Source organism: Papio anubis, chromosome 16 (genome assembly GCF_008728515.1).
Source record: "Papio anubis isolate 15944 chromosome 16, Panubis1.0, whole genome shotgun sequence".
Classification (NCBI taxonomy): domain Eukaryota; kingdom Metazoa; phylum Chordata; class Mammalia; order Primates; family Cercopithecidae; genus Papio; species Papio anubis.
Genome location: NC_044991.1, coordinates 77,373,279 through 77,383,184, shown reverse-complemented (window position 1 = coordinate 77,383,184; position 9,906 = coordinate 77,373,279). Strand labels below are relative to the sequence as shown.

At 56.4% G+C, this 9,906-nt stretch overlaps 1 protein-coding gene and 1 long non-coding RNA gene across 2 annotated transcripts; one reads left to right on the top strand and one right to left on the bottom strand.

The window, feature by feature from the left end:
- Window positions 1-1,097: 1,097 nt before the first annotated feature.
- On the bottom strand, window positions 1,098-3,200 carry CEBPB (CCAAT enhancer binding protein beta). The gene has a single exon (XM_003904620.4). It carries the CDS (start codon window positions 2,752-2,754, stop codon window positions 1,720-1,722), a length of 1,035 nt encoding a protein of 344 aa, XP_003904669.2. The 5' UTR covers window positions 2,755-3,200; the 3' UTR covers window positions 1,098-1,719.
- Window positions 3,201-3,700: 500 nt separating this feature from the next.
- LOC103887957 lies at window positions 3,701-7,683 on the top strand. Its single transcript, XR_652242.4, has 4 exons — window positions 3,701-4,338; window positions 5,182-5,245; window positions 5,707-5,830; window positions 6,648-7,683. It is a non-coding gene; the product is annotated as an uncharacterized LOC103887957 (long non-coding RNA).
- Window positions 7,684-9,906: the final 2,223 nt, after the last annotated feature.

Below are 9,906 nucleotides of genomic sequence, written 5' to 3'. Positions count from 1 at the left end.
CCAAAGGTTGTTGTGAGGTCTAAATGGGATGGGGCAGGTCCAGTGTTTACCAGATGCCGGCCCCTGGCAAGTACTGGCCACACTGGCGCTGCACTGGAGACTGGGGAGCCAAATGCCAGCAGCTTCCCAGTGAAAATAATAACAAGAGCAAGCGCTTATATAACACCTCTTGCGTGCCAGGCACTGTGGGCCGCTGTACATGGATCCACTCACATCCATCTACATCCTCAACTCTCAGGAATGCCATCCAGGGCTGGATAGGAGTAGGGGGTGCAGTGAGAAGCTGGAAGGGGCAAAGGGATCAGGGGGCGAGGAAGAGGAGCCTGTCCCAGGGAATCAGGGCTAGCAGCCCCAAGTTTGTGCCTGGGCTCAGCCACCTTGAGCGGGCAGGTGAGGTGGGCTCAGTGTCCACGTCTGGGCAAAGAGGGCAAGTGATGAGCCTACCATCCCCAGGAAAGGGAATCAAAGTGTGGGAACCCCTCCCCCACCTCCCTCCACCTGGCCTGGCCTCTCCCCTCCTGCTGGCCAGGGACACACAAACAGATTCGCCCACGCACCCAGGATCCCCTCTTTAAAATGCACATGTATACACAAACTGTGTTTTAAACAACCCACCCAACTACACTTACTAAAAGCATCTGCCCTGACTCGGGCTCAGCAGGACCAAGACCTGAACCCCTCCTCCTACAGTCACAGGCCTGCCTATCTAGTCCCCAAACACAGGGCAGGGGTCACAGACCTCCCAGCCCTTCCAAACCCAAGCCTGACACTCGGGACCAGTCAGAGGCCCCGGAATCTCTTCTCAAGCAGGGTTCCCAGCCACCGGTCCCGGCGCCCAGGAGCTCTGAGTCAGCCTGAAAGCCTGACCCATTACTCTTCTCCCCTTTCCCCCAGGGCTGGAACCCCATCTCCAAGCAGACCCTGTGGGTGGGGGGAGGGTGTAGCAGAGGAGGCAGAAAAACCAGCTGCAACACCCCCACCAACCACCAAAACCTCCAAAAATAACAGCAGCCCCCCACACACAACCCACTACACACCAGAAACGCAAAAACAAAATCCTACAAATCCAAAATAAAGCAAAAAAAAACAAAAGCCAATTACTGCCCCCAAAAGGCTTTGTAACCATTCTCAAAAAAAAGTTTATTAAAAGTGTTCTTACTTAATGCTTGAAACGGAAGATTCCCAAAATATACAGACGCCTCTTTTCTCATAGAAATAGATTATTTTTTATAATACAAAAAAAAGACCAAAAAACAAAACAAAACAAAACATCAACAGCAACAAGCCCGTAGGAACATCTTTAAGCGATTACTCAGGGCCCGGCTGACAGTTACACGTGGGTTGCGTCAGTCCCGTGTACACACGAGTTCAGCCATGTTTAAACCGATTGCATCAACTTCGAAACCGGCCCGCCCGCCGGCGCCTGGAGAGGGGCAGAGGGAGAGGCAGAGAGTTTATCATTCATCTGTACACATAGACGTTTCTTCTTTAAATAACACCACGGGCGGGCGCCCCATCTGCATGTGCGGTTGGTTTGGACAAAAATATAGATATATATATATAATAAAATATTAAAATTACCGACGGGCTCCCCGCGCTGCCAAGTGCCCCAGTGCCAAAGTTTTGCCGGCGCCGCCGGGGACGGAGGCGGGGGCGCGGGCGCGGGCGCTCCCCGGAGTCTCGGCCCCGGCCGGCAGGGGGACGTGCGCGGGGGCCGCGCTAGCAGTGGCCGGAGGAGGCGAGCAGGGGCTCGGGCAGCTGCTTGAACAAGTTCCGCAGGGTGCTGAGCTCGCGCGACAGCTGCTCCACCTTCTTCTGGAGCCGCTCGTTCTCGGCCGTGAGCTCCAGGACCTTGTGCTGCGTCTCCAGGTTGCGCATCTTGGCCTTGTCGCGGCTCTTGCGCACGGCGATGTTGTTGCGCTCGCGCCGGATCTTGTACTCGTCGCTGTGCTTGTCCACTGTCTTCTTGGCCTTGCTCTTGACCTGCGAGGGCGGCGGCGCGGCCCCCGCGTAGCAGGCGGCCGGGGGCGCCTTGGCGTCGGCGGGGCTCGGCGTGCCGGGCGGGCTGGACGACGAGGACGTGGAGAGGCTCCCGCTGCTGCCGCTCGGCACCGCCTGGTAGCCGAGGTAAGCGCGCAGCGCGTACGGGAAGCCCGCCGCCATGCCTGCGCCGCCGCCCGGCGCCCCGGCCTCCTCCTTCCGCTTGCAGTCCGCGGGCTCGAAGCCCGGCTCCGCCTTGAGCTCGGCGGGCGGCGGCGGCGGCGGGGGTGGCGGGTGCAGGGGCGCGAAGCAGCCGGGGTGCAGCGCGCCCTTGGCGGCCCCCAGGCGCCCCAGGCTCACGTAGCCGTACTCGGCCGGCTTCTTGCAGTTCTTGCCCCCGTAGTCGTCGGAGAAGAGGTCGGAGAGGAAGTCGTGGTGCTGCCCGGAGGAGGCGGGCGCGGGGGCGGGCGCGGGCGGAGCCGCCTCGAAGGTGTCCGTGGCCGTGGCGGGCGCCGGGGCCTGCGGCGCGCCCAGCGGCTCCAGGTACGGGCTGAAGTCGATGGCGCGCTCGTGGTCGCCGATGCTGCCCAGCTCGCCGGCTGGGGGGCGCGGCCCGGGTCTGGCCGCGGGGGGCGCCGCGGGGGCCGCCTTGCCGCCGTACGCAGCAGCCAAGCAGTCCGCCTCGTAGTAGAAGTTGGCCACTTCCATGGATTTAAAGGCAGGCGGCGGCGGCAGGGGGAGACATGCTGGGTCCCAGGCCACCAGGCGTTGCATGAACGCGGGTGCCCGGGGAGGGGGCCTGGGGCTGCCCGCTCCGGCCGGCCCGCAGGTGGCGCGGCCTCCCTGCTCTGAGCTGTCGCCGCTGCGTCGCTGCTGCTGCCGCCGCTGCCGGGGTGGCCGCTATTAGTGCGGGGGCTGGTGGCTGAACCCTCGGGTGGGTCCCCTTCCCAGTCCCGTGCGCGGCTCTGACTCGCTAAAGTTTCTCCTGAGCCCGGTTATTTATAAGGGCGGCCCGTAGCAACCGCTGCGTCACACCGGCCCCTCCCGCCGCGCCGCCGGGACGCGAAGGACACCGCCGCGGCCGCCCGAGACCCCCAGGAGGACGGCTGCAGGGCGCAGCGGAGGGACCGGGCACCCGGAGCGCGTTTTCGGGGGGGGTCCCCGGGCCGCAGGGGGCGGCCTCACGCCCCCTGCCCACCCCCGCCCGGCCGCCCCGGGATTGGGAGCGAGAGGGGGCGGTGCGACCCCGCCCCCAGACCGCCCCTCTGGGCTGGAGGCTGTCCTGGAAGGCGGGGGAATCGGAGGAGGGGGCGACCTGATCGCCTTCCCCCGGAGATGCGGCCCCGGCCCGCCCCCTGCTGGAGGAGGCGGAGGTTTCAGGAGGACCGAGCAGAGCCCCGACGGCGGACCAGGGGCCGCTCCCCGGGCCAAACCCTGGAGACCCCAGCCCGCAACTCTAGCTCCAGGAGAAGCGACCCATCTCCGTGGCCCTTCCCCCTAAACTCCCACCTCTTCCCCAGGTCCACGGCTCTAGAAAGGAGGAGACTCCATGCCTGTGACGATTCCCCTCTTAAGCCACCGCCAATATGAGGACCCCGGGTGTCGAGGGGACGGAGCAGGATCGCGCTGCGCTGGGAGCTGGACCCTGGTCCACGGCGCCCCGCCCCTAGCCCCGCCCACCGCACCTGCCGCCTGCTTGCGGCTGGTACACACCCGGGTCTTCTCCTGCCCCGCGCCGCGCCATCCGACCTGGGCCCTGGGATGGTGCAGGGGCGGGGGGGTGCTGGGCCCTGCCACACTGTGTGACCTTGGATGAGTCACTTCTCCCAGCTGCAGTCCATGAAGTGTGTCGCTACTGTCAGCGGTGGTGGCATTGCTCCCACCAGACTCCCAAACCTAAGGCTTACGTTGTGGGCTGCACATCAGAGAGAAAGGGACCCCCATGGATTGTGCCAGTGGAGGCCCAGAGGGAGCATGGCATGGCATACCAAGGTCACATGGCCGCATGTCCCCCATTCATCCCAAACGAAATGCCCTCATCTGGGCCCTAAGACCTATTGCCAGCCCCAGAGGCCAAAAAGCTTCTGTTTCTGAAGCTGCTGGGGAGGGGCTTAAGCCAGGCCTTACGGGAGCGGGGTGGCATGCAGGAAACAGAGAAGGAAAGAGAAAGAGAAGTTTTTACCAAGTCCCTGACCTGTGCTCAGGGTGGGCCTGGACCCGAGGTTCTTTTTCACCCCACCAGGAAGATGCTTTTGCTGCTGCCGTTTCACAGATGGGAAAGTGACAACGGCGTGCCTGGACTTGAACACAGACCCAAGGCCCTCTAACTACCGGCCGGCCTCTGCTCCCTAGGCTCAGGTTAGAGGGCCCTTTGCTTTGCCCTTCCGGACCCATTCCTAGGCCATTGGGGCAGCTCCCTGGGCCCACCTCTCTGCCACTCCTAGCCCAGGCCGCCCCGGCAGGAGCTCTCAGCCTGCCCGGGGCTGACCCCTGGCCCACTGACCCCAGCCCTGGCCTCAGTGGGCAGGCAGACATTGCTCAACCTTTGGTGTTATCTGCTGAGCTGGGGTGACCTCTGCCCCCAAAGGCTGGAGAAATGACATCTCCGGGCACCCTTGGTGGGTAGGAGGCAGGGAGGGAGGGGATAAAACACAGGCCCAGCCTGCTGGCTTTCTGGGCCTTCCCAGCAGCCTCTGGGCTGGGGAGGGATCAAGGCCCAGAGGGGTGCGGCAGCTTCCCCAGGGCCACCCAGCCAGGCCTTCCTCACTGCAAAATGGGACACTCAGGGCTGAGCTAGAGGCCACAGCTTCTGAGAGGCCCTCCCTGTCCTACCTGCTAGTGAATTTCCTTCCCTATCGCCAGCCACCATTATCCTAGCTATCTACCTCAGTCTCCCTCTAGGCTGCCACTTAGGGAGGGCTGGCCCACGAGGGACTCCTGAGCACAGCACGCTCAACATTTACCAGTGAATGAATGCATTTGCTGTTCCCTCTGCAACAAGAACACTGTCCCCCCACCTCTGCCCAAGGCAGCTCCTAGGTCTCAGCCCAAAAGCTGTCTCCTCCAGGAAGCCCTCCCTGACCTCCGCATGGGAAATCCAGGCCCTCAGTCACTCCTCTCACACCCCTGCTTCATTTCTGTCACCGTTCTCATTGTAATCACAATTACCTTGCCTGCCTGTCTTGCTGTCTGTCCCCACAGCCTTCACTATTGTGTCCCTGGTGCCTAGAACAGAGCCTGGTACACAGAAGGTGCTCAATGAATGGTGAGTGAATAAATGGAGGAGGCTGAGAAGGAGGAGAGGTTCCTCATTAGCTGGACTGGTGACCTTAGGTAAAATGGCTCCCCTCTCTGAGCCACGGCACTCGCCCATGGCCCGCTTCTGGATTCTGAAGAGATGCAGGGAGATTTGGGGGACTGAAGCTAATTGGAGGGTTTGCTGTTTATCCTCAGGCCAACCTTCCACCTCCCCGAACCACATTCCAAGCTCTTTGCATGTATTAACTCATTTAATCCTACTGATAATTTGTGGGAGGCAGGTCTTTTTTTCTTCTTTTTTCATATTTTTCAATGTTTTGTAGAGATGGATATCTCACTGTGTTGCTCAGGCTTTTCTCGTACGCCTGGCCTCAAGTGGCCCTCTTGCCTCAGCCTCCCAAAGTGCTGAGATTACAGGCATGAGCCACTGCACCTGGCCAAAGTCTTATAATTATCTCCACTTTACAGATGAGGAAACTGAGGCCCAAAAGAGCTAAGTGCATCTGCTCCAGGTCACATGAAAGGACGAGAAGGAATAACATCTTTCCAGCCAGACTTACCCCCTTGGGTTTGGCATAACAGGCCTGGCAATGTGAGTGCCATCTTCTGGATAGAAGAACTGAGGCCCAGAGAATGGTAGACCTGGGGTCACACAGTGCGCTAAGGTGTTACTCGGACCTTGCAGGCCAGCCCCCAAAGACTCAGCCCCAGCAGGGGTCTAGGCCCTCTGGCCTCTGGGGTGGAACATGCTTGCCACCCTTCCCCGCCCTCCACCCCCTGCCGGGGATGACCCATCCCTTCTCAGAGCAGGTCCCACCCCAGTGCCAAGCCAGGTGTCCTGCAGGGAAGCTGCAAGCTAGGGTGACGTAAGCCCTTGTTTTTACAAGGCTCTTGCTCAACAGGCCACGCCTGCTGCTCCCCCACCCCCACCCCAGTACTTTTCAGCCTTTCCCCAAGGAGCGGGGATGGTGGGGGCTTGAACCACCACGGCCCAGAGGCCCAGAGCACGCGAGTGGCTGTGTGGGCCCAGGAAACCAGGATCCCCCTGGCGCCACCTCTCCCAGTCACCTGCCCTCAGAACCTAGAACTGGAAAGGGTCTCAAACTGGCAGCCAGTGGCCAAATCGAGACCACAGATGTGTTCAGTTTGACCCCATAGCGTTTTGCTTGATGTATGTATGTTTAAGTGAATTTATTGCCAACATTTAAAAATCAGGAGATTTCACATCGAAATTCAAATTTCCAGCTCCTCTTTTAAAACCTGAAGCTGTGGGCTGGGCCCACGTGGCCACATGGTGGTGGGCAGAAGCCAGGCGGGGGCGGGGAGGGAACAGGCACTTTCCTACCTGGGACACACGTCCTCCTCTGCCCCCAAACTGCTTTCACAATTCCTCCTCCCCATCTCTGCAGCTTTTCCCTATCCCATTTTCAAGAGGAGAAAACTGAGGCGACTCGCCAAGGGGAGACCCACGTGGCTGCTTTGACAGCGAGTGTTCTGCGAAGGGGCTTAGAACTAGCAGGCGGGAAAATACGGCAGAAAGGAGAACCATCAGAACATGAATGGGGGACGTCTCTAGTGGGTATGGGGCAGGGGGATGGCAGGGGTTGGCCTTTCATCCTGCCCTGTGCCTTCCATGCTGTGGCTCTCCGGCTGTGTCTGATGTCCCCTCTGGGCCTCATTCCCTGATATATAAAATGGGGTGACAATCTTCTATCTGGGATTCTGGGCCTGCTGTTCCCCCTCGCCGCTGGCCTTCCCCGACACATCAGAGTGAATCAGATGTCCCTTTCACCCCACAAAGCAGGCAAATGGGGCAACTGCGGCCCAAAGAGGTTAGTACTTCCTACTTCCCCCTCCAAATCCCCCTTATACCCTTGTGAATGGGTACAAGAGCCAGACTTAAAAGTCAGATTCCCTGATTCCAATGTTTGAGATTTTCCCCATCATGCCTCCTCTCTGAGGCCTCGATTCCCCCATCTGCCAAATGGGGCTGGCAGAGATAGATCCCCGAGGGCTGCCAGGCTCTGAGGTACTGGGATCCAGGATTTTGGAGACGGGAGGTGCTCAGGCCTGGTAGTGAAACTTGCCTGAGTATATAGTGCCCCCAGGTGGTAGGTTCTGGGGCTGCAGGAGCCATTCACATGCGTGAAGACCCGCTGGGCGCCCTTATTCTGGGATCAGGGGAGGCCAGTGCCATGGATGTGACAGATGCACACAGGGCATCAGCAGGCTGCCGAGAGGAACCAGAGTGTCCCACGAACAGAAAATAGTGCTCAACCTTCATGTAGTCTTTCATCAGATGTTCCTTGGCACATCATGTAATTCCAGCCCTAAAGACACATTCATGGACAAGACAAGCAATTTCTGTTCTCATGGAGCTGAAATTGTCCTGGGGGAAGACAAGCACTAAACAAGATCAATGATTAAAGTATAGATTGTGTTCAATTCTGGTCAGCACTACGGAGGAAAATACAGCAGGGGAGCAGAGCGGGAGTTCTCGAAAATTTGATTGTTTGTTTTCCGGGTTATTTTGTTTGTTTGTTGAGACAGGGCCTCACCGCTGGAGTGCGGTGGCGCGATGTCTGCCCACTGTAACCTCTGCTTCCTGGGCTCAAGTGATCCTCCCCCCTCAATCTCCCAAGTAGCTGGGACCACAGGGACATGCCACCATGCCCAGCAGATTTTTTTTTTAATGTTTTGTAGAGATCGGGTCTCATATTGCCCAAGCTAGGGGAGTTCATTTTAACTTTATGTTAGAGTAGTCAGGGAAGGCCTCACTGAGGTGACATTTAAGCAAAAACCTGAATGTGGTGAAGCAGGTATCTGCAGGGACCTCAGACCACACAGAGGGAACAGCAAGTGCAAAGGCCCTGAGGTAGGAGCACGTAGTTGCGGTGATGACAGAGTAGCAGGAATTTGTGTCATAGAAATAGTGGGGATCAGCCAGGCATGGCGGCTCATGCCTGTAATCCTAGCACTTTGGGAGGCCGAGGTGGATGGATTACTTGAGGTCAGGAGTTTGAGACCAGCCTGGCCAACATGGTGAAACCCCATCTCTACTAAAAATTAAAAAAAAAAAAAAAAAGGCCAGGCATGGTGGCGCGCATCTGTAATCCCAGCTACTCAGGAGGCTGAAGCATGAGAATCACTTGAACCCAGGAGACGGAGGTTGCAGTGAGTCGAAATTGTGCCTCTGCACTCCAACCTGGGTGACAGAGCAAGAGCAAGACTCTGCCTTAAAAAAAAAAAAAAAAAAAAATGTAACATGGAAACATGGAGTGGGAGAAAATATTTGCCAATCATATATCTGATAAGGGGTTCATATCCAGAATACATAAAGAACTTTTACAACTCAACAGCAATAAAAACAACTCAATTAAAAATGAGCAAAGGACTTGAATAAACATTTCTCCAAAGAAAACTGTGAATGGCTAATAATCACATGATAAGATGCTCAACATCACTAACCATTAAAGAAATACAAACCAAAACTGCAATGAGGACAGGTGCGGTAGCTCACGCCAACACTTTGGTGGATCACCTGAGGTCAAGAGTTCGAGACCAGCCTGGCCGACATGGTGAAATCCCATCTCTACTAAAAATACAAAAATTAGCTGGGCGTGGTGGTACGTGCCAGTAGTCCCAGCTACTTGGGAGGCTGAGGCAGGAGAATTGCTTGAACCTGGGAGGCGGAGGTTGCAGTGAGCCAAGATTGCACCGCTGCACTCCAGCCTGGGCGACAGAGTGAGACTCCATCTCAAAAACAAAACAAAACAAACCAAACAAACAAACAAAAAAAAAAACGCAATGAGAAGGGAGGATTTTGAATGTTCCCAACACAAAGAAATGATAAATGCTTGAGGTCATGGATATCCTAATTACCCAGATTTGATCATTACATGTTGTATACATGTATTGAGATATCGTTCTGTGTCCCATGAACATGTACAATTATTATGTGTCAACTAAAAATAAAAGGAATAAAACACAGTGAGCTACCACCTTACGCCCCTTAGGATGGCTGCTGCGTTGGGGAGGATGTGTAGCAACTGGAATGCTTGTGTAGCTACTGTAGGAAATAGTATGGTGGTTCCTCAAAAAATTAAAAATAGAATTACCAAATGACCCAGCAATGTTATTTCTGGGTGTGTACCCAAACAAATTGAAAGCAAGATCTGGAAGAGATATTTGTACACCCATGTTGATAGCAGCCTTCTTCACAATAGCCAAAAGGTAGAAGCAATTAGCCGGGTGTGGTGGCGGGCACCTGTAATCCCAGCTACTCGGGAGGCTGAGACAGGAGAATCGCTTGAACCCTGGAGGCGGAGGTTGCAGTGAGCCAAGATCGCACCACTGCACTCCAGCCTGGGTGACAGAGAAGACTCTGTTTAAAAAAAAAAAAAAAGAGGTGAAAGCAACTCATGTCCATCGATGGATGAATGGACAAAATGCAGTGTGTCTGTACAATAGAATGTTATTTAGCCTTAAAAAGGAAGAAGATTCTGACACAGGCTACAACACAGATGAACCTTAAGGATATTGTGCTAGTGAAATAAGCCAGTCACAAAAGGACAAATACTGCATGATACCACTTGCATGAAGTACCTTGAGTAGTCAGATTCACAAAGACAGAAAATAGAACAGTGCTTGCCAGAAGCTGAGGTGGGA

Bases quoted from the DNA above. Each gene is read 5' to 3' on its own strand.
- CEBPB (XM_003904620.4), bottom strand. From the start codon at position 2,754: ATGCAACGCCTGGTGGCCTGGGACCCAGCATGTCTCCCCCTGCCGCCG.